This window comes from Petaurus breviceps, unplaced genomic scaffold (assembly GCF_028583685.1).
Source record: "Petaurus breviceps papuanus isolate PSGF00001 unplaced genomic scaffold, PetGlider_PUasm1.0 208, whole genome shotgun sequence".
In the NCBI taxonomy this organism is placed as follows: domain Eukaryota; kingdom Metazoa; phylum Chordata; class Mammalia; order Diprotodontia; family Petauridae; genus Petaurus; species Petaurus breviceps.
The window spans coordinates 24014454-24041086 of record NW_027185852.1 but is presented as its reverse complement, the minus strand read 5'-3'; the positions used below and the strand labels follow the sequence as shown (position 1 = coordinate 24041086).

The following is a 26633-nucleotide window of genomic DNA, read 5'->3' as shown; positions in this document are numbered from 1 at the left end:
CCATTGCACCACCTTGTTCTGGTTCCCTATTTTACAGATAAGGAAGCTGGTCTTCTGAGAGTTTGCCATAACTCACATCTGAGTAGTAGCACTTGACCTACCTTGGTCATCTTGATTCTCACTTATAGTCCTATAGCTAGTAGATATCTGAAGTGCAATTGGAACCCAGGTGCATGCCACCCCCACTCCCCCATTCCAAGGCCAGCTCTCTGTCCACAATATCACAGTGTAAAACATAAATGCTCAATCAAACCTTGTACATTTTCAGCAACATTAGGTTGATTTAATATGTAAATTTAATATGTAAATCTGCCTGTTGGATGCTTGAGTAACTCTTAGAATTCTGTAAGTGGTTATTTCTCAGCTCATCAGGATGTTTTTGTGTCCTCCAAGGCATGTCAGTTGGTTGTTTAATACTGTCCTCAGTTATCCTGACCCTTCTCTCTCCTGACCCAGTTTCTGTGTTGTGTTTGTACGTGGTTGTTTACAGGTTGTGTCCTCAGTGATCAGGGACTGTTTTTTGGTTCTCTTTGTATGCCCAGTGCTTAGCACAGTGTCTGGCACATATGTTAGTTAATTGATATAATTTAAAGATATAAAAATTTTAAAAATGATCACCATGTCAAAAATGTCATTAGTGAAGAAAAAGAGCTTCTTTTTGTAGTGACCAAAAATTAAAAACTGGGGGAATGTTCATAAGTCAGGAATAACTGAGTAAGTTATAGTTTCTGAATGTGGTGGAATAACTGTTGTGTTGTAAGAAATGATGAAGAGGATAGTTTAAAAAAAAAAACTGGGAAAAATGCAGAGTGAAGTGAGGAGAACTTTTTATACACATTAACCATAATGTAAAGATAATCAACTTTGAAAGATTTAGTAGCTGATCAGCACAATGACCAAACCCAATTCCAGCTTAATGAAACATGCTACCCACCTCCATGTGAAGAGCTGACAGATTCAGAGTGCAAATTGAAGCATATTTTTCTCTTTCTCTTGCTTGTTTTTGATTTTTCTTTTCTTGATTATTCTCTTACTTTCTTTCTTTTTTCATAGCTAATACAGAAATTTGTTTTTCATGACTATATTTGTAATGGGTTTTTGTTTTTCTTGATTTCTCAGTGGATGGAGGAGGGAGAGGGAAAGAATTTGGAACTGTAAATAAAATAAATTTTTTTTAAAAAAAAGGAGTTCATAAGGATTTTGGTATCACAATCATAATTTTTTTTTTCTGTCTTGCTTGTGAGTTAAAGAAAGATGTTACCATTCTGTGCAATTTACTTTCCATTACACTGTGATGCTATTTGGTAAAGGAAAAGTTCATTTTTATCCTTTCATGAGCAAGTAAATGATGGAATTGCGTTTTGGGGAGTGATCATGTCTTTTTGACATTTTGAGGCATAAAGAAAGAATAAAATCCGTAATTTTTATTGAAGGATGATTTCTAGACTCTTTTTTTGATCATGGATTTCAGGTAGTCCAATAATTTTTAAATTATATCTCCTGGATCTATTTTCCAGGTCAGTGGTTTTTCCAGTGATGTATTTCACATTGCCTTCTATTATTTCATTTGTTTGGATCTGTTTTATAATACCTTGAATTCTTATAAAGTCATTAGCTTCCATTTGCTCTCATCTAATTTTGAAGGAATGATTCTCTTCAGTGAGCTTTTGAAATTCCTTTTCCATCTGGGCAATTCAGCTTTTTAAGGCTTTCTTTTCCTCATTCGCTTTTTGGGTCTCTTTTGCCATTTGAGTTAGTCTATTTTGTAAGGTGTTATTTTCTTTAGTATTTTTTGGGGTCTCCTTTAGCAGGCTGTTGACTTGGTTTTCATGCTTTTCTTGCATCATTCTCATTTCTCTTTCCAATTTTTCCTCCACTTCTCTTACTTGAGTTTCAAAATCCTTCTTCAGCTCCTCTGTGGTTTGTAACCAGCTCATATTTTTCTTGGAAGGTTTTGATGCCGGAGTTTTTGACTTCATTGATTTCTTCTGGTTCCATGTTTTGTTCCTTTTTGTACCCAAAAAAGGATTCTGTGGTCTAAACGTGCTTCCTCTGCTTGCTTATCCTACCAACCAGAAAATTGACTTTTGAGCTCCTTGCCGTGGTAGAACTATGCTTCCAGATTGCAGAGAGCTATGTCCCAAATCTCTGAGGTTTTTGCAGATGTTGTCAGAGCTATGAGGAGGGCGCCCTCTCTACAAAAACCCCAAGCTCTGGCACACTGGCCACATACCCCAGGATTACCACCCAAGACCATGATCCAGATCCAGGCAGGTCAAAGCAAGACCAGTTACCCTCTGAATGATCCGTTGGCCCCCCTACAATCCGTAGGCCAGGAGCTCTGGAGGCAGCACACAGCAGCAGCTGCAGCCGCTGCATCTCTGCCACCTGTCGCCCTGGGGGCAGGGGCTGGATTGCTGCTCTTCTCCACCCAGTTCCAACAGAGTGCTGGACTGACCTTTTACTTTCTTTTTGGTGTTTATGGGTTGAGAAGTCTGGAAACTGCCACAGTTGCTGGTGATTCACTCTCCTGAAGTCTGCTCTGGCCAGTCTGTGCTGTGGGTTGGGGCTGGTCATGGGCGGTTCATGCAGGACTGTGCTAGGTTCCCTGCTTGGTGTGATATTCCCTTCCTATCATCCTGCCAGGCTGCCTTCGGTGGGAGATTTGTTTCTCTCTGTCACTTCGTGGGTTCCGTAGCTCTAAAATTTGTTTAGAGTCATATTTTACAGATATTGGAGGTGTTCGGAGTGGGAGCCACGTGGAGTACCTGTTTTTGCTCTGCCATCTTGGCTTAGCCCTCTAAAATCCATAATTTTTTAGCAAAACCTAAGACCTATATAATCACAATAATTTAATTCACATTTACTAATACTTTATGACTGTAGCTGTCATGTAGTGGATACAAAGCCAGCCTCCATTCCAGGAAGACTTGAGTTCCAGTCCCTCCTTTGATATACACTGTTTGGGTGATCTTGGCCAAGCCTAGTAATGTTACCATTCTCTAGGACGCTCTCTAAGATAATAAGTGGTGAAGGAAGAGCCAGCCTTCATCAGTGGCACTCAGTTCTCTTAGATATGTAAACATACTGCCTGGCACCAATGAATTCCAGGCCTTGGCACTTTCCTCATGGCCCTTTACAAAGCCTTTCCTTCATGAGCACCTGTGAGTTGGTCAGTGGATCCTTCTCCTTCACCTGAAGCCTTGACCTGACTCCTGATTTTGTGATAGCCCATACTGTTCTCTTCCCATTAATTCACAAAGGGTCTATTGTCATGGGCATCATCAGACCTGTGAGTTTATGGGCTCACTGAAGATGTCATCTGTAGGGGAGAGAATTAAGAACTCCAACCTCACTCTCATGAACCCATTTCCTCGTGATTTTAAGGTGAGCATAGTGATTTACTCAAGTTTCCTCACGTGGGAAACAAAAAGAAGAAATTTCCTAAGATGTGCTCAGGTTTCAGTTGAAGTTAGGAGATCATTCTTTGAGAACTCCAGATTATTCTCTGCATCTTTTTGTTGGACTGCAGTTTGAATGAGGAAAAGACAATTAGGCTCAGAAGAGTTGGGTTTCCTCCTTGGCTTGTCCTCTTAACCAGCTCTGTGCCCCAGAGCAAATCACTTAAGCCTCTCCAGACCTCTTCTATAAAATGGGGATAACCCTTGCCTTAATTGGTTATCAAGAGAAAAGTACATGATAAACCATAATGCCCTGTCTAAAAGTGAATTCTTGTTTTATTATAAGAAGATAGAATGCAGATGCTATTATTACGTCACCTGTTGCTTGGAAATCATTCAGTTCAACAAGTGTTTGTTAATTGTTGGTTCTAAATAAGGCGTTGTACTAATCGATAGGGATGGAAAGACAAAAATGACAAACATCTCTGCCTTCAGGGACCTTTTGTGTTTGGGAGCTTGCAGTTTGACCCATGAGCAAGTACAGGATAATCTGCGTCCAGTGGGAGGGTCTGAGTCAAGATGATGCAATGTTGGAGACGGCCAAGGAGGCCACAGAGCCCATTGAGGTGGCCAGTTATGGAGTTGTGCCAGGACGTGTTCTCTGCAGTGCCCACCGGTGAAGACTGTAAACGTCTGGGAAATAGAAACAAACTGATTAGCTTGAAGTATCTAGAAATGAGACGTTGCAGTAAACATAAGTAGGATTCAAAACCAGAAATATGCAGCCCTTCAGCCTTATCGGCATCAGATCACTTTAATTGAGGGTCAAGTAGCAGCTCTTGAGCAGGCAGCCTGCAAGTTGGATACACAAACTAGAAGCAAAGTATAAGAAGTTAGAGAAACAGTGAAAGAATTCTTTAGCACAAAGACTTACCTACAAGAATGTCTCTTAAGAGCTGAAATATGTGGGATGGAACTTATCAAACTTCTCTGCTTCAGTTCCATGAAAGGAAGTGGTGCTGAGGATCCAGGCAGAATCCCAGCCCTCCCTTTGGTCGGCTCTGTGGCTTTGGCCACCCCTTGATGTGACTTCCTCTTACTGTGTGCTTTGTGATGTGCTCTGGACCGAAGCTCAGAAATAAGGATCAACCCTATCTAGAGCAGATAACGGATGAGAGAATCTGGTCTCCAACAGTACTGATATGCTCCTTTCTATTCTCCTTAGGAGTCCATTTTTTACTCTCATAAATAGTTTACCTCTTTTTTTTAAACTTTTGGTATAGTGGTTCTTTTTTTTTCTTTTATATGCACAACTTAATTTTTTTTTAACTTTTTTTTTTTTTGGAGGGGGAAGGCAGGGCAGTTGGGGTTAAGTGACTTGCTCAAGGTCACATGGCTAGTAAGTGTTAAGTATCTGAGGCTGTTTTTGAACTCAGGTCCTCCTGACTCCAGGGCTGGTGCTCTAGTCACTGTGCCACTTAGATGCCCCTTCTTTTAAACTTTTAAAATTTATTTGGTATTTTATTTGCCCCCAATTTCCATGTAAAAACCATTTTTAACATTTGTGCTTTTAAAAAAAAAATTGAGTTCCAAATTCTCTCTCTCCCTCTCCTCTCTGACTTTGTTGAGAAGGCAAGCAATTTGATATGTTATATATGTGCAGTTATGCAAAACACATTTCCACATTAGTCATGTTGTGAAAGAAAACAGACCAAAAAAAACCTCCCCAAAACACACATTTTTTTTTTAAAAGGTGTGCTTTCATCTGTATTCAGACTCCTTCAGTTCTTTCTCTGGGAATGAATAAAATTTTTCATTGTTAAGTCCTTCAGAATTATCTTGGATCATTTTATTGCTGAGAATCGCTAAGTCATTCACAGTTGATCATTGTACAACATTGCTGTTACTGTGTACAGTGCTCTCCTGGTTCTGCTCATTTCATTTTGCCATCAATTCATGTAAGTCTTCCCAGGTTTTTCTGAGATGCTTGTCATTTCTTATAGCACAATAATATTCCATCATAATCATATATCACAATTTGTTCAGCCATTCTCCAATTGATGTACTTCTCAATTTCCAGTTCTTTGCCACCAGAAAAGAGCTACTCTAGGTCTTTGTAAATATAGGTCCTTTCCTTTTTACTTTTTTTTTTCTCTCTGAATTGCTCTACAGCATGGTGGAATCAGTTCACAGCTTCATCAATTTTCCCACATTTTCTCCAGTCGTTGTCATTTTTGTTTTCTTTTATATTAGCCAGTCTGATAGGTATAAAGTGGTACCGCAGAATTGTTTTAATTTGCACTTCTCTAATCAGTAGTGATTAAGAACAGAACTTATTAAACTTTTTCCATTCTCGACTACTTTTTGAATTTCAGCAGCTTCATTGGGATGGTGTTGGGTGAGAGCATGTTCAGTGCAAAGTGTGCATGCTTTGTGTTCAGAACCAAGGCTACAGTACAGGCAAGCGCTGCCAGAAACACCTCAGAGTCATTATGCATTTGATTTTGAATTGGTTTTTGGTCATTGCATGTTCAGAGACCTTTTCCTGTTGCCAAATTTTTTTGAAACCCCTCGTGGGGTCTCCATCCAGTTTAAGAAGTGCTGATTTAGAACATTTTTCCCCAGTATGGCTATAGATAGCTTTGACTATTTCATCTGAAAACTCTTCATATCTTTTGACTATCATTTGGGGAATGGCTCTTATTTTATATAAGTTTGACGTAGTTCTCTATATAATTGATAAATCAGAGAAACTTTCTATAAAATTTTTTCACAGTTACTAAATGCATTTCCCTCCATCTTGTTTTTCCCCTTTATTTCTACTCTCTCCTTTCACCTTCTCCATCCACAAAAGTCTTTTGCTTCTTACTACTGCCTCCCTAAATGTACCCTCCCTTCTATCAGTCCCACTCCCCTTCTTCTATCCCCGTTCCATTCTACGCTCCTGTAGATTAAGATAGATTTCTATACTCCACTGAGTGTGTATGCCCTCTTTGAACCAATTCCAATGAGAGAAAGGTTCAACCCAACTCCCTCGTCTTCCCCTCCACTGTAAAAGCTCTTTTGTACCTCTTTTATGTGAGATAATTTACCCCATTCTACCTCTCCCTTCCCCCTTCTCCTAGTACATTCCTCTTTCTCACCCATTACTTTCATTTTTTTAGATATCATCCCATCATATTCAACTCAAACCTGTGCCCTTTATGGACATTCTTTCACTGTCATAATAATTAGAAAGTTCTTATGAGTAGTTACAAGTATCATCTTCCCACGTAGGAATGTAAACAGTTTAACCTTATTGAGTTCCTTGTGATTTTTCTTTCCTGTTTACCTTTTTCAGTGCTTCCTTTGTGTCTTGTATTTGATAGTCAGAATTTCTGTTTCGCTCTCGTCTTTTCGCCAGGAATGTTTTTTTAAGTGTCCACTTTCCTTGAAGCGTTATGCTTAGGTTTTCAGGGTCGGTGTTTCTTGATTGTGAGCCTAGCTCTTTTGCCCTTGGGAACATCGTAGTCTAAGCCCACTGATGCTTTAATGTAGAAGCTGCTAAGTCTTGTGTTATCCTGATTGCGGTTCCAGTGTTTGAATTGCTTCTTTTTGGCTGTTTACAATATTTTCTCCTTGACCTGACCTCTGGAATTTGACTATCATATTTTAAAAACTTTTGGCTGCTATATTGCTGAGAATTTTCATTGTGGAATCTCTTTTAGGAGGTGATCAATGGATTCTTTCAATTTCTGTTTTACCTAACTCTGTTTATGGAATGTCAGGGCTGCTTTCATTTAAAATCTTATTTTGATCATGGCATTCAGATAGTCCAGTAATTCTTAAATTATCTCTCCTTGGTCATTTTTCCAGGTTAGTCATTTTTCTGATGTGATAGTTCACATTTTCTTCTATTTTTTCATTCTTTTTATTTTTTGGATTGCTTCTTGATATCTCCCATTTCGGGACAACCTCAGGAGCTATCACTCTGTAGTGAGGTGGTGGGGGCATTGCTCATTCCATTGTGGCCTCTAACTCTGACTAGTCATGTGACCCCACATTCAGCTCCTTCTTCTGTAAAATGGGGACAAAAGTAGCACCTATCTCATGACATAGTCAGGAGGAACAAATGAAGTTACACCTGTAAAGTGCATATGAAACCTTAAAGAGCTCCATCAATGCAAGTTGGTGTCAGTGTTACCTTGTCTATTGGATAGATGGAATAAACATTTATAGAGTGCACACTATAAGCACCTTATAGATGGTGCGTCCCATCGTGCCAACAGTCCTGGAGGGCGGGTGCTGCTGTTGTTCCCATTTCACAGTCCAGGACACTGAGGCAGACAGGTCACTGGTGTTGTAGCCGTGTGACTTGTTCAGTCAGCTTTCCCTTAATCTGGGCTCAGCGCTCTGCACTACACCACTTAGCTGCCGGCATGTTCCCATATGGTTTTAATTTCTTCTGCATCTCTCTATATTTTGAAAGCCTTTTTTATTATAATGTGGGCTTTAAGATCATGAATGGTTGCTTTGGCAAAATCTGTTACAGTTTTCTCTTAAATTTTTATGAATCAGTATTCTCTCTGGGGTTTTGCAGGTAGCATTTTTCTGTCTGTTCATTTCCAGCACGCTTGACTTGTTGAATTCCCAAGAATAATTTGGGTTCTGTAGGATGAAGTTTTGTATTCTGTTAGTTTATAAAGGATAGCAAATTTTTGATGCATTAGTCTAACAACCTAGTTGTCTTTTTCTAGGTGTTTGGTAGATCTTAAATTTTAAAAATAAAACCTCATTATTCTTACTATTTATCTTGTTTTCCTATTTTTCAGAGGAATCCAGATAGAAATGGTTCTGGGATAAGTCACCATCCTTTTACTGTCCCTTTTACATTTAATGTTCTGTGGATTCTTGTTCAGATGGATAAAATGACAGCTTTTTAAATTGTTGACTGAAAATATTACAATGTAAGCTCATGTGTTAGTCATGTTATTATCATCATCATCATCACTGTTATTAGGGAGTATCTCTCTCCCTACTGTGCTGAGTACTTGTGCCAGAATCTTGTGGATTCAAAGAAAATTCTATGAATTAATAAAGGCCTTTATTTCAGGGAATGTCGTCAGTTGTTTGGGACACTCCTTCTTCAGCCAGAGTTTCCTGGGCAGCAAAGAACATGGTGGATTCTTGTATGTCACATCAACTTACCAGTCATTGCAGGACCTGGTGCTCCCAACTCCACCATACTTATTTGGAATTCTCATCCAGAAGTGGGAAACTCCTTGGGCAAAAGTATTCCCCATCAGACTAATGCTGAGGCTTGGAGCTGAATACAGACGTAAGTCGAAGCCCTTCTGTGAGCCCTAATACTGGCTATAAACATGCATTATCCAGAGCTGCTCTTTGAAATCATAAAACAGGGACAACTGCTGATGTGGTGGGCAGAGTACCAGACTTGGAGGTGCAGGGTTGCCTACCCTGACCCTTCCTACGTGTCTGACCACGTGCAGGATTCCTCATCCCTCTGAGCCAAGAACAAGACTGTACTGTTCTTGGTGCTGGGGATCTCCTCTGTGTGCAGTCACCCAGGTTCAGAACCTCCTCCCTCTCCCTCACTACACAAAATCTCTTCCATCTGTCCCCTTCTCCTCATTCACATAGCCATTGCCCTTGTTCAGGCTTTTATCTTCTCTGTGCAACTATTGCTATAGTCTCCTGATTGATCTCCTTGCTTTACATCTCTCCCAACTCCAAACAATCATTTTCACATCTGCCAAAATAATTTTTCTAAAGTCCAGGCCTGACTGTGTCACTCCCCTCCCTTTTTAGTCAATTAAAATAGCTTCCTATTGCCCCTAAGATCCAAGAGAAACTTGTCACTTGTAGGAACTGATATAAAATGAAGTGGGTAGTACCAGAACAGTTTCTACAGCAGCAATATTGTAAACACAATAACTTTGAAAGATGTAGGCACTCTTGAGCAGCACAGGGACCAAGCCCAACTGCAGAGTGCAGTGTCCTCTTCCTTCTAGATAAGGGACAGGCACAGAGGGCACGTGGAGGCTTTCTGGCTTGCAGAAAGCCACTGTGGAAACTTGTTTGACTTGATTGAGAGTGAGAGAGTGAATTTTTATGAAAATAAAATTTAACTTAAAAAGATAACATATAAGTGTCTTTCATGGATTTTCAAGCCCTTTACAACCTGGGCCCAGGCTGCGCTTCCCAGACAGTCCAGTCTCACTGACCTGACCTTATGTGTCTCCTACAGGAAGTGTTCCCTGAGAATCCCAAGTGTTTTTACCCTTCCCTCCCCTCATTTGCTTTGTATTTATTTTGAGTGGACTTATCTCTCTGTAGAAAATTCATGTTGTCTCCTCTAAGAGAATGAAAGGCAAGGTCTGCTATACTTTTGTCTTTGTCTTCAGCATCTAGAACAAGGCCTGCTACTTAATGGATGCTAACTGCTTAATTCATAGGGTCAGGGGGCACCCTGGATCAAGGCATTGGGCAGGGCTGGCAAGGGGGGTGTCCTCAGCCCAGATGTACCCCCAGTGATCAGAGCCATTTTCCCTCTTGCTATTGACCACCCTCTTCTCCGTCTGTGTGGTACTGCTTTTCCCTGGCTCTCCTCCTGCCCATCAGATGCTTCCTGGCTTCCCTGACCACCTTCTCAGGTCCCAGCTAAAATCCTACCTTTTACTGGAAACCTTTCCTAATGTCTTCTCTCTCTTCATTCCCTCTCATTTATTCCTGACTTTGGCTTGATTATACCTAGATTTTGTGTTCGCTTAATGTGCAGGAAATTTGTGTTTGTCTTTTGCCTTTCTCCGTGTCCCCAGTGCTTAGCACAGAACCTCAGACAAGCTCAGCACTTAATAAAATCTTATTCACTTATTATAACTGTTCCCTCCACTTCTGCAATTAGAAAAATTTTCATGAGCATACAATATGTACCAGACCCTGTCCAGGCACTGTGGATTAAAATTTAGACAGTGACCCAGCCCCTGTGTGTCAGTGATTGTAATTCATTGAAGTGTATGACATGTAATAATGAAAATAATAATAATAGCCAATATTTATGTAGTACTGACTTTGTGCCAGGCACTGTGTTATAAGAGCTTAATTGTTATCTCATTTGATCTTCACAACAATCTTTTGAGGTAAGTGCTGTTATTATCCCCATTTTGTAGTTGAGGCAGCTGAGGCAGGCAGAGGTTAAGTGACTTGCCCAGGGTCACATGGCTAGTAAGTGTTTGAGAAGAGATTTGAATTGAGGTCTTCCTAACTCTAGGTTTAGGGCTCTGTGCACTCTGGCCCCTCTCTCCTCCCCCAGGTGCCTCTGTACGTATTTTACATGCCATACCTGTACAAGTATGACATATACGTGTACCTAAGGAGATGTGGGGTGCAGAGGAGTAACAAATAATCCAGGAACATTTGCAGTGGGCTGAGTAGTAGGGAAGGCCTTACTGTTAGAGCTCAGAAATTTGGCTGAAGTTGCCTGTATTTCTGTTCCCCTGCAGGAGAAAGCTCCTCAGGGACGCTCAGGAGAGCTTAGGGGTCTCCAGTTGCAGTGATAACAAAGATGCCTCAAGGAAGGCAAGGGTGGGCCTTGGCCTAGTTTTTGGCATGCTTTCTCAGGGAACATTTTTGTGTGGTTCCATAATAAGAAATGTTCAATGAATGCTCAGTGTTTCTTCATACTGTGATAAGCTATTAAGATGTGTTTTTGATGCCTTTCCTCTCTGACAGGCCTTTCTCATGTTACCTCTGTTCATTTCATATTTCTGCAGTTTATCCGTGCCCTCTGTTTAGTGTCAGATTTCGGAAGCCATTGTTTGGAGAGACAGGACACACGATCATGAATCTTCTTGCAGTAAGTGTCTCCTCCTTTTCCCCAGTCTGGGTCTGGGGTGGAGGGGCAAGAATTGTCTGAATCCATGTTTTGAATAGTCTCATGTGGGCTTGCCTGCATTCATAGGAAAGAACTTGATGGAAGTCTGTGACTTGTAATGCCACTTTCTAGAAGGGCCACAGTCTGCACTAGCACATTTCCTGATGCGCACGGTATTCTCCTGTAGGAGCTTCCAGTCCCTTGTAGTCCGCTTCCCTTTTAAGCATCACAGTAAATCCTACAGAGTTGAGGCCTATCCAAATTCAAGAAGAAATTCTTTGGATTTGTCTGTCTTATAAACTTGGTAAAAAGACTCCAGAATTAAACTGCAGTCTAGGTGACCTCATCAATAGCTGTGACTATAGAGCCTTAAGCTGTATATGGTCTAGTTTCCAAAACTCCCCCATTGGCTTTTTCTACAAAGATCTGATTTACATTTGGGGCTCAATCCTGTAGGCTAATAAAACTTGAAATTGCAGAGACCCTCACTTAATATACTAGGTTGGAGGTACATGGGGTGCTGATCATACATTTCTTTATGACATTAGAAATGTGAACATTATATATGTATATATGTGTGTGTGTGTATGTATGTATGTGTATATATGTACTTACTTTCTGTGAATCTGTCCCAACCCTCATGCCTGCTTTGTGACCCTGTGATCTTCAATTCTAAGGACTTCCGAAATTACCAGTATACGCTGCCTGTGGTTCAGGGTTTGGTGGTTGACATGGAAGTGAGGAAAACCAGCATTAAAATTCCCAGCAACAGATACAATGAGGTAAGAATCTTAACAAATGTGCTTGCTGATGCATTCCTTCATTTAATCAGTCCATAAGTGTTTACGGGCACCGGTGTCTGGCACTGTGGAGAATACAGAGGTACCAGCTACGTTGACCCAGATCTCAGGAAGCTGAGAGTCTGTGGGTGGGGAACAGGAGGTGCAGTGAGAAGCCCTGCTCAGTCAGGGAGGCTTCCTGGACCGGCGGGTTTCTGAGCAAAGCCTGCAAGGAAAGCCGGGACATCCATGGAGGCCGGCCTTTCTTCAGTGCCCTGTGGGTGGCAGGTGTTGTGCTGGCTGCAGGATTGTAAAGACAAAGTAGAACGCCCTGCTCACAGAGTGTACTGTTCTATGGGAGCTGGGGATGGCATAGACACCGATCCGTAAGTACAGAATACGTACGGAGTCACTTTGAGGGGCTCTGGGATGATGAGGAAATGCAGCAGTGACTGAGGGACCCTAGCTGGAGGTAGACTCAGGGGAAGGGGATAAACATTTGGCTGCTATAGCACTTGCTGCATACCAGGCACTGTGCTAAGTGCTGTACAGATATTATCCCATTTGATTCTCACAACCCTATGAGATAGGTGCTGTTATTATCCCCATTTTACAGTTGGGAAAACTGAGACAGAAAAATAAATGACTTTCCTAGGGTCACATTGCTGCTAAGTGGCTGAGGCTGGATTTGAACTCGAGTCTTCCTGATTCTGACCCAGTGCTCTAGCCACTGTTCCCCCTAACTGACTCAAAACTGTGCTAAATGTCTGTATTACAAATTCATGACATCCAACTTTAACTGAGTCCTGCAGTAAGACAATCCTTTTATTCCTTTCTAATTGATTTCCTATCTCATTCCTCACAGAAACTGTTACAGAAGTTTTCTTCCTTCCTTAACCACTCCAACCCCTTCCCCTCACTCATCTCAGCTGAAGGTCTTTCTTCTTGCTTTACTGAGAAAAAGGAGGCCACTGAGACGCGTGCCTTTTCCTTCCTCTATCTTCATCTTGACATCCTTTGATATCATGTCCCCCTCTCTCCTCCTTTCCCCTGCTCTCTGACAATGAGGTGGCCTTTTACCTTGTCTCACGTGTGTGCACTTAATCCCATTCCCTCCTGTGTTCTCCAGCCCATCACAGCCATCATCCCCCAGTGCTTCTCAGATCTTCAGCATCTCCCTTTCAGCTCATCCCTTTCTTTCTGCACCCAAAAATGCCCCCTCTGTCTTCCCATCCTCAGAAAAGCCTTCTCAGGACCAAGATGTGATCTTGTTCTCTCTTCTCCCTTTCTTAGCCAAACTAGAATAAGTTGTCTCCACTCAGTGCCTCTTCTTGCTTATTCTTTGTAGTCTTATTTCCACCTTCATCATCCCACTAAAACTGCCTTCTGCAGCATTGCCAATGATCTCTTAATTGCCACATCTGATGGGACTTTTTTCTCAATTTTCATCCTTGCTGTTTCATTTGACATTATTAATTCCATTCAGCCCTTTCCTGTTGGATTCTTTCTTAATTAATCCCCTGTTTCAAGTCTCACACCATTCCAGTCCATCCTATATACAGCTCCTGAAGTCATTTTCCCTTAACCATGTGATTCCTCTCTTAAACTTACTCCAGTGGTTCCTTATTGCCTCTAGGATAAAATACAGTCTCTTTTGTTTAGCATTTAAAGTCCTGTACCACCTGCCCAATCTCTTCCCAGCCTCCTTGGACATCACCCATCTCTGACCATCCCACAGGCACTTTCTATATATGCCCCTAAGCCAAGTCCAGTGGGGCATTTCATAAATGCTGTTAACTGGCTGGAATGGGCAGAATTAATAAGGAATGAGGCTGAAAAGCTTCTTAAACCCACTTAAAAGCAGGGCTGCACTTTCCCTTCTTCCTTTAAAACTGCTCAAACACCATCCTCTGCATGAAACTGTTCCTGATTGCCCCAGTTGGACGTGTCTGCCTTCCCAAACTACCTTGAATTGAACTATTTTGTATATATCTCCATTTACTCACTTCATATCGATATTGTTTGCATTTACACGTGCACTTCTTGTCTCCACCATTAGAATGTAAGCCCCTTGTGATTGAATGGGGATTGTTCCATTCTTTGTGCTTTTACATCCTGTTTCCTGGCATGGTGCCTGGCAGTCAGTAGCTACTTAAAATTACTTGTTGATTCATTGATTAATATAAGGAAAACTTTTCTGACAGATCTGTCCAGTGGTACGGTGAAATACATGTGGAGAGAGTGAGTTCCCTCACTGGGATTCTCTTCTAGCAAAGGCTGATGACCACAGGCTCTTATGATGGAGAGGGAATTTTTTTTCAGGTTTAGATTAGATTAAATAGCTTACTTGGTCTGTTCCAGCTCTAGGATCCTGGGATTCTCTGATCTTCCCACGTGAGTCATGCCTGAGCTTTCCCTGTATTCATCCAGTTTGTTGCTGAGTCTTGGGCATCCTCACCACCACACCACTCCTGCCATCTCCTCTCCTCTACTTAGTGGCCTCTTATAGAGACCTCGTCAGAGCTCCATCCTCCATCGCGTCTTGCCTTGACTCTTGAATAGGCTGGTGAAGTTAGAGGTGTTGAGATCCTGAAACCAGGGATCTGCCACCTTCTAGTTTCTCCCCTGTACCAGCATATCTTCTCCATAACTGCCAACATCATCTTCATAAGGTATCAGTCTGATGACGAGTCTTCCTTGCAAAAAGCCATAATATACACTCTTTAGCCCCACTTTTAAGGCCTTTCATGATCTTGGTTCAGATTAGCTTTTCAGCCTCCTTCCCTATTACTTCTGCCTATTCTAGCCAGTTAACAGCATTTATGAGATGCCTGCTGAACTTTGCTTAGGGGCATATAGAGAAACATGAAACAGTCCTCCAGAAGCTCCTGTTCTCATGGGAGAGACACCATGTACATAACCAGGCACACACAGGCTGCATTCAGAGCTGGTGAAGGGCAGTCTCAGCTGGAGAGGGTCTGTGTGGGAGAGCCTGGGGCAGAAGGCATTTGAGTGTTTGAGGAAGCCTGGGAGTCTGAGACCCACACCTTATCGCTAGTGATTTCCCAAAGCCTGGAGTTGGCCTGGAAGCCCTCTGTATCTCAGAACCCTTGCTCCTTCCGGCTCAGCTTAGGGGCCAGCTGTTCCTGGAAACCCTCTTCTGTCCTCCCAGTCATCTGTTAATTGTCACCCTTCCCAAAATGCCCTGAATTGATTTGTATGCTTATTATCTTCGCCTAAGACAGTCTCAGTTCCTTGAGGGCAGAGTGTTTAGCTTTTGTGGCTGCCTTCCAAGCACCCAGCCCACTGCCTCCACAGAGTGAGTAGACGTGCTATAGAGAAAAGAATATGGCATAGACCATCATCTCATTTTTGTCAACTGAAGAACATGCTAAAAACAATTTGTTTTTCTGAAGATATTGGTGCTTTTAGCTTAGGGATAATAAAAAGACTTGGGGGTTTTGTGTTATCTGACTTCTTTTGGGGCCAAGTAGTAATTATTTTCTCAGTGCTTCAGAAAAACTGAATTTCACTGACATTTACAGGATTTCTCCTCTAATGCTGTAAGTGGTGGTAGTTTTCTGATAAGTCTAGGATGAGAGTGGAAAGTTTACTATCACTTACTTTTTTACTATCACTTACCTTTACAAATTCATTCAACTGGGATAGTTTCAGAAGCAGAATACTGGACTGAACTAGCTCTCAAGGTCCTTTCTGGTTCTTGGATTCTCTAATTTGGATACTGGTTTATTTTCATTCTTAACCTGTACACACTGTTGAGAGTTTTTTGGAGGTACAAAAGCCACATTGGAAGGGTTCGTTGTGGCCAGGGCAGTGGAGACCAGATAGACAGATAAGCTGAAAGTGGGAAATAGTGAGCTTTCTGGCCATCAGGGGAAGAATTGCTTTTCTCTGCAGACATGGGAGGGAGCTGATATTGTTCTTTTGGATGAAATGTTTCTCAGAAGATGATGTGGAGGAGGGAGAGGGAGGCTTCCAGATGGATTGAAGAATGGGCACTTCTGTTAGTTCAGTTAACAGAAAATAGAACCTGGAACTACATGTGAGTTGTGGATCCATAGAGTTCAGCCCAGTAGAGCATTTAAGTCATGGTGACAGACAAGGGCCTGTGCGGCCAGGGCCGAGGGCTGTTTCTCTGTAAACTGCTGCACCCGAGGCAGTATGGGTACAAACCCATAGGGATTGATTGGCCCTATGAAGTTCACTCACTGTGAGTCAGCCCTGTGACCACACAGCCAAAAACTCTTGTGTCATTGTGGGCTGAATTAATCCTGTTTGTTTCAGTGTCAGAATGTTGACGCAATAGCAAAATGAGGTCGGTTCTCTTATTAACAGTCTGCAAACTGAAAATCTCCCTGATGAGATCTTGGTGGGGATTGTATAGGGAGTTCCTGGTCAGGTCTGGGTTGAACTATATTATTAAGCCCCAAGGCCTTTCCACCTCTCAAGTCCATCCATGTCATAGACTGTAGAGTTCCTTCCCTTGTACTGTACCACAGGGAGACCCTCATAGCACAGCAGGGAGACCATGCATCTATAAATGGCCAGTGCACAATAAAACTTAGGAGGGGTGTCAGGTAGTATATAATCAGAATACTCTGTGAGATCTGTTCCTTCCAGGGGGCATCAGGGAAGTCTTTATGGAGGAGGTTGCATTTCAGCTGGCATGTGAGGGCAGGGTAGGATTTCACCAAGTGGAAATGCTCAGAACCTAAGGGCCCCTTTACCTGAGCCATTAGCCACCTCTCACCATAGCAGGGCTTTGGGTTACTGCCCACACCACTAGAAGAGGTTATTGTACAAACTCCTATCAATGTTTTCTGTCTGTGTCACAGTCCTTTCTCATTTCCTTCATCAGCATGTTATGGGCCTCTAGTTTCCATGGCACTGTGATTGGCCCTGTACACAAAGGCCCAGTCCTGGTTCCTCATAGACAGATTTTCTGACTTGGATCATAGGAACTGGAAGGGATTTTAGAGACCAGCTTTTCCACCCTCCCTAGAGTAGGAAACTGAGGCACAGAGAAAGACAGTGACTTCAGTAAAGGCCCCACAAGCTGCAGATCTCGTGTCTCCTGACTGCAAATCTAGGAGTCTTTCTCATGTAGCAAACTATCCAGTCAAGGCAAAAGAACCTGGTTAAGTTGGTGCATATGTTAGAGAGGATACTGCAGGTATCCTCCAGTGTGGTTCCTTGGGAGGAACTCTGCTCTAGGAATCTGAAGTCCTGGCTGGAGTGTGGCAGAGGAACGCCCAGTGATACAGACCGAGGCTGAGCAGAGAGCAGGCTCTGTCTGCAGCCAGGCCTGTCGCCTCTCTGGGCTCAGTGTCTCTGTCCTTAAAGTCCGGACAGTTCACCTTCCTCGCTCTGCTCACCTTGAAGGGGCTGTTTTCAGGAGGGAACAAGAAGAGAAGGGAAAACACCCTGGAACCCTAATGCTTGTGATAGCAGTATTGGGACTTATCGGGCCATATTGAGGTCATCGAAGTCAGCTCCTCATTTCACAGAGGGGGAAACTGAGGCCCGTGAAGCTTCAGTGATTCCCCGAAAACACACAGCTGTGTGAGGCGGTGTGGTCTAGTGGCCAGGGAAGCCTGGTTTAAGATTCTGCCTCAGCTGTGTGCTAGCTTGTGACCCTGGGCGAGGCATGTGAGCTCCAGCCCCAGACAGTGTCTAATCAGAGGTCTGGGGTCCTTGAGCTTGTTTCTTAAAAAATGTTTTCTAAACCTATTTTCATTTTATTTCATTCATTTAAAAACATTATAAGAAGTTTTCTAATGCTGGGGAGACCAGTGGGAGATTTCACCAGACTGCCAAAGGAGGTGACAGCCCCCGACGGGTTCAAGGAGCAGGGAAGTCCCTCTTGTGACCCTGCACTGGTAGGAGAAGTTTGCTCCTCAGTGAGTTTTCCTAGACCAGTGAAGCCCCAGCTCCGGCCCTCAGCCTTTCCACAGAGATTAGAGCTGCCTCCTCGGCTTCCATCGTCAGAGATCTTCCCACTGGAGCCTGATGATGGAATGGCCATCCTTACACGAGTCAGGGCCTGTGGTAGAAGATGCCGCTGTTGCCCCCAGCCTTTAGGCAGTGGTTCTCTAGTGCCCTGGCCTCTCCCGGGAGTCTGCCTGTCCTTCCTGGAGCTCCCAGACAGTCTCATTTAGACCCTTTTTGTTTTTCTCCTTGTCCACTTGCTGCTCATTTCCCCCACCCATATTCTTCTTAATATGTACCCGAGTATTTATTTCCACCTGGTGAAAGCTAAGAATTATTTTTAAACGAGACACGTCCCTCTGTCTTTAAGGCTTGTGGAGATTTGTACAGATCATGAAGCTAGACTTTAATTATGCTTGAAACTGACACACCAGGGCAGCCTCTTAATACAGTAGCTCGTTTCTCTAAAGGGTATGAAAAGGGGGTTTCTTGGGCCCGTACCCCTTGACCTCAACCCTAGAGAAAATAAAGCTTAATTTTAGCCAGGAGATTGCTATCTGGACAGTGCTCCTTCAGCCTGATGTGGGATCATCTCAGCTCTTTCCTTTGTTAGAGGAGGATATTACAAATGAGGTCATCAGTTCTGTAGCTGACTTTGCAAAAGCTGATGCCTTCAAGCTGATGTCCCCTGTTTGGGGAAGGATAAAACCCCAGACCCGTGTTAAACTCTCCTTGGGGATTCTGAGGGAAATGTTTCTATTAGCACTGCAGTAGAGAGTTGTATGGGGAGCAGTTCAGTTTTTGTTTGAATTCTTCCTGATGGGACAGCAGAAGTGATAAATTGCTGTACTTTGCACAAATTGCAAAAATAACAGGTGTAACCAGGATGGGATGGCACCTTAAAATATATTAAGGAACATAGAAAGCTTTCAGATTCCCAAGTAATAGTTTTACTTCATTTATAGCAGAGAACGAGAAGAGCTCAAACATGTAGTCCAAAAAATAAACTCAAGGATAAAACTCACAGAGGTGAAGCCATTTTAGAGGACAGGAAAGGAAAGGAAAGGTGAGCTATTGTGTTACCATGAAGAGGACGGAATACTCAGTTGTTCATTTATTTCCCTCAGGTACCTTATTGCTCATCAGGGTGAGGGGATCTTACACTCAAGTTTGTTTGATAGATTCATCTGGAGAATCGAATGTTTTTTTTTTTCATTTAGTCTCAGTATTTGCAGACCTGTCAACTTAGGCCTTATGAAAAACACGGTAAATAATTGACTTTTTTAAAGCAGAAATCAGTCATAGGTTTAATAAACAAAACAAACACTACTTCGCTGTTCTGGAGACTGATGCTTTTTGCCCTGCATCTTGGCAGGCAATTGGAGATTAGCTGTGGCTGAAAACTTGATCCCGCAGTGGTCAGACTCTTGGGATGAGCCTTTCTACTTAGGTTGAGCCGACCATGGCACTAGAAGCCAGATACCCTTCACTAGTCTTGGACACAAACCTTTTTCCACCTGGTAGTTCCTACTGAAGCTTGCTTCCTTCTGTTGGTAGAGCATTCTAGATGCTAGTGTCTCCTTCATGTCATGGTATGGCAGTGATCTTAGTGATGCTGAGCACGTTACTTTATTGATCCTGATCCATTGATAAAGTCATTCAGCAAAAGCCTCAGTGCTGAGAGCTTTTCTAGATGCAAGGATAGATAGATAGGAAGTCTAGTAAGGCCTGGCCCCTGCCCTCGTGCAGAACAGCTCTGGGATGTTACACAATTCATAACACCCTCCCCTTTCTTCCATTTGGACCTTTGATTCATCTCTTTAGGGTTACTCCCAGAGTAGGGTAAAAAACCTCTCTACTAGTGTATTTGGCAAGTGGTTTGTAACTTAAGATGGCCATGGCAGGACCTGAGCCTGGTTCTTCCTAACATCCCACGTAGTTCTGTGTCCATTGTGCTATCCTCTGCTTCCTCTTTTGCATCATATTTTATAGACCCAGAAAGTCATGTGACCTGCCCAGGATGAGAGGTCATCAGTGGTCTGAACTGACACTGAGTCCAAATCCAGTGTGTTTTGCTTCACCATGCTTTCTCTCCGTGTATGCTTAAAGAAATTTGGACACAAAACATCTTATTAAAAGGGAGTGCACGCCTGAGGAAAGACCTCTTCTTTGTGGGTCTGTGAGAAGAGGAAGCCAGTGCAGTGGGACCTAGGTCGTTCTTTCTTAGCTTCGCTACACTGCTCCCTGAGAACTCTATGCAGTGGAGAAAGAGCCAGGGACGCTGCTAGGGTTGGCTAAATTAGCGTTACGGTATCAGGTTCACTTTGGCCTGTAAAAGGGTGGGGAGCAGGGAAGGAATGCAGAATATGTTTTGTGTTCAGGGAAGGATCTCAGTAAGCACCAAACAGGGTTGGGTTTGTGGATTTTTTAGCCAAGGGTGTTTGAGTGGAGTGTGGGAGTGGGAGGGCATCATTCATCACTGGCATGCATCGCTCTCCTACATGAGCTCGCTGCCAGCTTTGTTTTTGCACAGATGAAATGGGTTCCATGATAGGACAGTGTGCTAACACACTTCTGCTTACAGATGATGAAGGTCATGAACAAGTCCAACGAGCATGTGCTGGCCGGAGGAGCCTGCTTCAACGAGAAGGCAGACTCCCACCTTGTGTGCGTCCAGAATGACGATGGCAACTACCAGACTCAGGCTATCAGCATTCACAACCAGCCTCGAAAGGGTGAGGGGACTGGGGCCCTGGGAGCCATCCTGCTGCCTACCCAGTGTGTGAGGCCTTGTGCACTGCCCTCAGAGAGCTGGCATGAGGAGGACAGAGCAGACGTGACTTCAGTGGTTCAGTTGTTAAGTGCCTACTGTATGCAAGGCATGAAAGAAATAGTTTAGGAATGACCTAGCCGTTACCCTCAGGCCTTGCAGGCTCATGGGCCAAGGTCACAGAACACACACACACACACACACACACACACACACACACACACACACACACACACAGCTTAGTGGGTGCAGAGAGGAGAGGTGAAGTGCTCTAAGAGTCATTGAGTGGGGCAAGATCACTTTCTGCTGAGAGGGTTAAGGAAGGCTCGGTCATGTTGTATAATAAGAGGAAGCGGAGGTCCTGTTTCTGTTGAGTTTCATTGCTCACATCACCTCCAGGAGGAAGGCAGTGCCAGGGTTATTCTGTCTTTCGTACAGATTGTTTTCATAACATGCTTTCAACATGGTGGATCATGCAAAGAGCTCAGAGTGCTCAGGGATCCCTTGTAGCTTGGGATGAATCAGGAAAGGCTTCCTGCTGCAGGCAGTGCTTGAACTGATGCTTCCTAAGTGGGTGGGAGGGCAACAGCTGAAGATGGGGGGAGGCTGGGGAGAAGGGAATACCAGGTGTTCAGAGGAGTGAGAGCAAAGGCATGGAAACACGAGCTGGGAGGGAAGCAGCCCTGCGCATCCAGTCTGGAGAGAGCATAGTCTGTGTAAGAGGCGAGTGAAAAGTGAGACTGGAATGATTAGTTGCAAGTGTATTCTAAAGGGCCAATGGCCTGTGAGGCTGGATTTTGGCAGTGGGTCATGATCCTTTAAAGATTTTGGAGTAAGGAAGATGATCTAGACCAAGGGTGGGGAACCCGCAGCCTCGAGGCCACAGGTGGCATCTAGCTCCTTGGGGCAGCATTTTGACTGAGACTGAGTTTTACAGAACAAATCCTTTTATTAAAGGGATTTGTTCTGTGAAGTTTGGATTAAATCAAAAGGTTGCACTTGGCACTAGAGGCCACAGATTCCCTACCCCTGAGATAGACTGTTAGAATTTTGACATTAGTAGGCCATAAGAAACAGGTCATCTAGGCCAGTGTTGATTGAGCACCTACTGTAAACACAGGGCATGCAGAATGAGTGGTCCCAAAGACCTTTACCTGAAGGGGTAACTCCCCGTTGCCTCCTGTGTTAGGCATTTAAAGTTCCTCACAGGTTGGCTTGTTCCCATGACTTCCCCTCAGGCACTCTGCTCAAGCCAAACTGGGCTCATTGTTGTTGGCCCTACTGCAGATGACTCTCCCTCCTCGCCATGCCCTTAGAGCCCTTGGCCCCCTTTAGTGCCCAGCTCAGAACCTGCATTTATTCGTCTGTGAGCATGTTGTAGCTGCCTAATAGAGTATAAGTTTTTTGAGAGCAAGGACTGCTTGCTTTTGTATTTACATGTCTAATGCCAGGTACATAGTCAGCATTGATTGGTCAGAGTGATGCTTCAAACCTCCAGTAAGCTCTTTTAGATGGCCCTAGGGTTTAGTAAGGTTTTCCATCATACCAGAGGAGAAGCATGACAGGTGAACATTTCTGTAGCCCCTTAGAACTTTCTAAGCAGGAGGAAAGGACTTTTGCCAGTCCCTTGACCTTCTGGGAGCATCTGCAAGATCTCAGGTGCTTTGTCCTTTCCACTAGGGCTGGCTGTGCTGTAGCCAGGCCTCTTTGCCTGGCTTAGTAAGTTCCCTCATCAAGGAGGCTCTCATGAGATCACCTTCCCACATGCCCACAAGCCTTGCTTGCCCACAGTACTCATCAGCTCACTCTCAGGTGGTGTTTTCAGTCCCTTGGTGTGTTCAGGGAGTGACTCTCACTGGCAGTCTGTGAGGCAGCAGGTGGGGAGTCCAGCCAAAGGAAGACAGCTGCTGTAGAAGGATCCTAAAAGCTAGACTCTTCTGTCTTCCAAACAAGGTAAATGTGCCCCTCCCAAACTGAGAAGAGTGACTCAGCAGGGCCCATCAGCATATGTGACTGCTGTTCAATCATGCCTTGCTTGGGAAGAGTTGGGTCAGCTGGGCTCAAGTAACGGCACTGACATCACAAGCTCGGTCACAATGTGTGGGCCATTGTTACCATTGACCATTCTCTGAGTCAGTTTTCTCTTCTGTAAAATGAAGAGTTTTGTTGCGGACAGAGCTTTGTGTTTGTAGTAAATTATCCTGTATTGATAGTCTGGTCTGTGCTACTTAATATCTGTGTGCCTTTTGGGGTGGGGGGGGATTCACTTCTCCTCCCCAGGCCTCAGCTTCCTCCTCTGTAAAATGAGGGGCTTGTACTGAATGAACTCTAAGGGTCCTTCCAGCTCTAAATTCTAGGACCTTGTGATCCTTACCAACCATGATAGATGTTACCAGGTGGTCACAAGAATCAGACGAGCTTTGTACATTGTAAGTCACTGTGTACATTTCAGGACTGTCACCATCAGGTGGGGACAGTAAGACACATAGTGGAAGATTCTTACAGAGAGGGACCTGTGGGACATGGCACCCCCCCACCCCGGTCTTCTCTTAGTCCTGTGGGGGTCAGCATCCATATGCATGTCTTCAGAGGGGGAGTAGGCAGCATTTTCTTTCACATTTGTTAATGACATCCAGCTGGGAGAGACAGGTGACACTTTGGACTAGAGAGCTTTTAAGATCCTCAGATCTGTGATTCTCTTTGAGTGAAAAGTTAATATCCAGAAAGATCTAGACAATCCAAAACAGTGGACCGAATTGGAGGACTAATATAAAGCTTTACCCTTTGGTTAAAAAATCAATTATAAACATGAGGATGAATGTCCCTGTGAAAAAGTCCTAAGGATTTTTATTGGGCTCTGAGTTAGATAAAAGTTATAACAGCGCGATAGCAGCCGAAACAGCTAACAGAATATTAGGCCATGTGAATGGAAGCATGAAGGTGGAGAGAGCCCTGCTGCATTCTGCTCTGGTAAGAATAAATCTGGAGCATTTTACCCCGTTCTGAGCTCTGTGTGTTAGAGAAACCATTGCAAAACCGAAAACCAGAGCATGTCCATAAAAGAGCATTGGTCTGGGGTTTTTTGGATATTGGATTTAGAGTCTACTAATCTTCCCATTTCTATATAAAACGAGGAAAGTGGACTTGTAGGGTTTCTAGGGTCCTGTCCTAAGTCCTAGCTCTGTCTCTTCTCTAAGCCTTGGCTTCCTCATCTGTAAATGGGGATGGTCATTCTGCTGGCCTCAGAACTCTTGTCAGGAAAGCACCTGGTCAGCAGTCCGTGGTGCATGCCTCGGGAAGGCCATGCTTGCTTTCTCTTCTCTCCCTGCTTCTTAAGGTATTCCTTTGGGATTTCTTCCCTCCTGAGGTCAGAGCCTCACTCAATGCTTCTTCTTGTCATTTCAGTCACTGGTGCCGGCTTTTTCGTGTTCAGCGGAGCTCTGAAGGCCTCCTCCGGATACCTTGCCAAGTCCAGCATCGTAGAAGGTAAAGAAGGAGCAGTGGGCCATGTGTGTGCCCACTGCATGGCTGCCCAGCCCAAGGCCCAGGGACAGGCCTGGCTGCCACAGAGGAGAGTAACCAGCTCCTGGGCAGCTGTGTGTGGCCCAAGGTCCTTGTTTTCAGTCAAGCCTAAGCAGTGAGACACAAGAAGATGGGGGACACAGAGGCACCCCATGTCCTTAGAGTTGTGCTTGTCCTCAGATGTCATTCTGGAGTGTGTGCAAACAACCCAACTTAGGAAGAAGATCCTTTGGAGTCCTGAGGCCTCTGCTCCCTCCTCTTTCCCATACATACCAGCTATGTCAGAGGACTGCTGTGAGCTCAAAGGAGAAAGGTGTTAGAGACATTGTAGTGGAGGCTTCTTCTGCCATTTTGGTCAGTGAGTCCAGAGTGATCCTGCCAGCCACCTGTTCTAGCTCTGGCACCCCAGGCCTTTCCCCAGAGTAGCTAGCACAAGCCAGGGGCTGACAGGCTGAACTATGGAGACCTCCTTCTGCTCTCAGATCACTTGCTTTTATTCATATGGAATCGTTTGAGTTTCAAAAGGAGGCAGCAAAGGGCAACAGGAGGAAAAATCAGAAGCCTAGATTATCTGGATCACTGTAGTCTGGCTTCCAAGCTCTTCATTCCATCGATCCTGGCCTCTTCAAAATTACCAAGGATTTCTCTTGCTTTGAAATTAAAGTTTTTTTCAATCGGCCAGAATTCATTTTCTCTCTCTCCTACACCAAATGTTAATTATCCCCACTCCCCCCCCATTGAGAATGAAAGAAAAACAAAACCCCTCTTAAAAACATGTTAATAACCACAGAAGGTCTGCTGGCTTTGTCCAGTTTGTTCTGCACTTGGAGCTGGGTAGCGTGTTTCGCCATTAGTCTTCTGGAATCATGAGTAGTCATGACCTGATGAGAATGACTCGTTCTCTCAAAAAATGTCTTTTGAAAACATCCCTAATGCCTTTACTATATTGTCTCTGTATAAAGTCTTCTCCTTGTTCTGTTCACTTCATGTAGATCTTCCAGCTCCTCTGAAACTCATCCTCATTTCTCACAGCAGAAAAGTATGTACTCCCTTCATTGTTCAGTTCTTCACCAAAAAGAGCTGCCGTCAATGTTTTTGTACATACATCAGATCCTTCCTTTATGAGCTCTACCTTCTTTCTTCCTTTTTCCCTTTTTAGTGAAATGTATTTCTGTACCCAACTCTGTGTGTGTGTGTTCTTCCCTTCTTTGACCAGTTTAGATGAAAGTGAAGTTCAAGTGTCACCCTCTCCTTCTGTTGCAGTCTAGGGGTACTGGGAATCCTGAAATTCAAGGGCAAAAGGTGCAGGTCCTTCCTCGAAAGAATTTGATAACTCAAACCTTCTTTCAGTCAGACAAGGTTTATTGTATTGCCGGTAGAAGCAGGCAGATTTTAAGAATCTGAGCATTTGCTAGATGAGACTGGCCTCTTTTATAGGGAAAAAATTTGGGGGAAGATTTGGATAGGCTCTAGGAGTGGCCAGTAGGTTAGGGTGACCTGGAGGTAACAGAGAAGGGGTCTAGATGGGATTAAGAGTAGGAAGTAGCTTGGGTAGTCGGGAAGTTACAGACAATGAAGGACTGGCCTAGGTTAGAGGTAAAGGAGAATTGAAAGCATTATTCTAGGATGAGCCAGTGCCTCCAGTGAATGCCAGGGACTGGGCCATGTGGGAGAGAGTTCTTGGGAAGTCCAAAAGGGGCGGGGGCACAGAGCCCATGCCCCCACCCCTTCCTCTTTGTTTGTGTAGACTTCTACTTACCCATCACAGTCATGGGAGAGAATCTTCCTTGGCCAGTTTCTCCTTTCCCACTCAACTCCCTAAAGTATTCCTCTTCCACTCTCTTTGTTTTCTTCTTTTAGAATCCTCAAGATACAACAGAGCCACTCTCAGCTCTCTATGGAATTAGACTCCCTCTTTGACCTTTGACGGTGTCGGGATTCCAGAGAACACATGTATCATCTCCCCATATTAGAATGTAAACAAATTATCCTGAGTTCCCCTATGCTTGTTTACTCTCTTGGGTCCTGTCTTGATATATCAGATTTTCTACTCTGCTCTAATCTTTTCATCAGGAATGCTTGGAAGTCCTCTGTTCCATTAGGGGTTTGTTTTTTTCCTCTTTGGCTGGGTAGGTTGTTCTGGCTGCAGGCCCACGTCCTTTGCCTTCTGGAACATCATATTATACTCTCTCTCTGCTCCTTTGTAGCTGTGGCTAGTGAATCTTGTGTGAACCTGAATGGGCTTCCATGGTACTTGCATGCTTTCCTTCTGGCTGCTTGCAGCAATTTTTCTTTGACTTGAAAGGTTTGAGTTTTAGTTATAATGTTTCTAGGAGTTT

General features: G+C 43.8%; 1 protein-coding gene across 3 annotated transcripts in view; it reads left to right on the top strand.

Annotated features, from left to right (window-relative positions):
* LOC138165346 (zinc finger FYVE domain-containing protein 9-like) overlaps positions 1 to 26633 on the top strand; it is a 219329-nt gene that overhangs the window by 171869 nt on the left and 20827 nt on the right. For all 3 annotated transcript variants that reach the window (XM_069093576.1, XM_069093577.1, XM_069093578.1), the window contains 5 exons: positions 8494 to 8718; positions 11174 to 11256; positions 11952 to 12056; positions 20587 to 20737; positions 24178 to 24258. In XM_069093576.1, coding sequence (XP_068949677.1) covers positions 8494 to 8718; positions 11174 to 11256; positions 11952 to 12056; positions 20587 to 20737; positions 24178 to 24258 — 645 coding nt within the window. The remainder of the gene's footprint in view (positions 1 to 8493; positions 8719 to 11173; positions 11257 to 11951; positions 12057 to 20586; positions 20738 to 24177; positions 24259 to 26633) is intronic.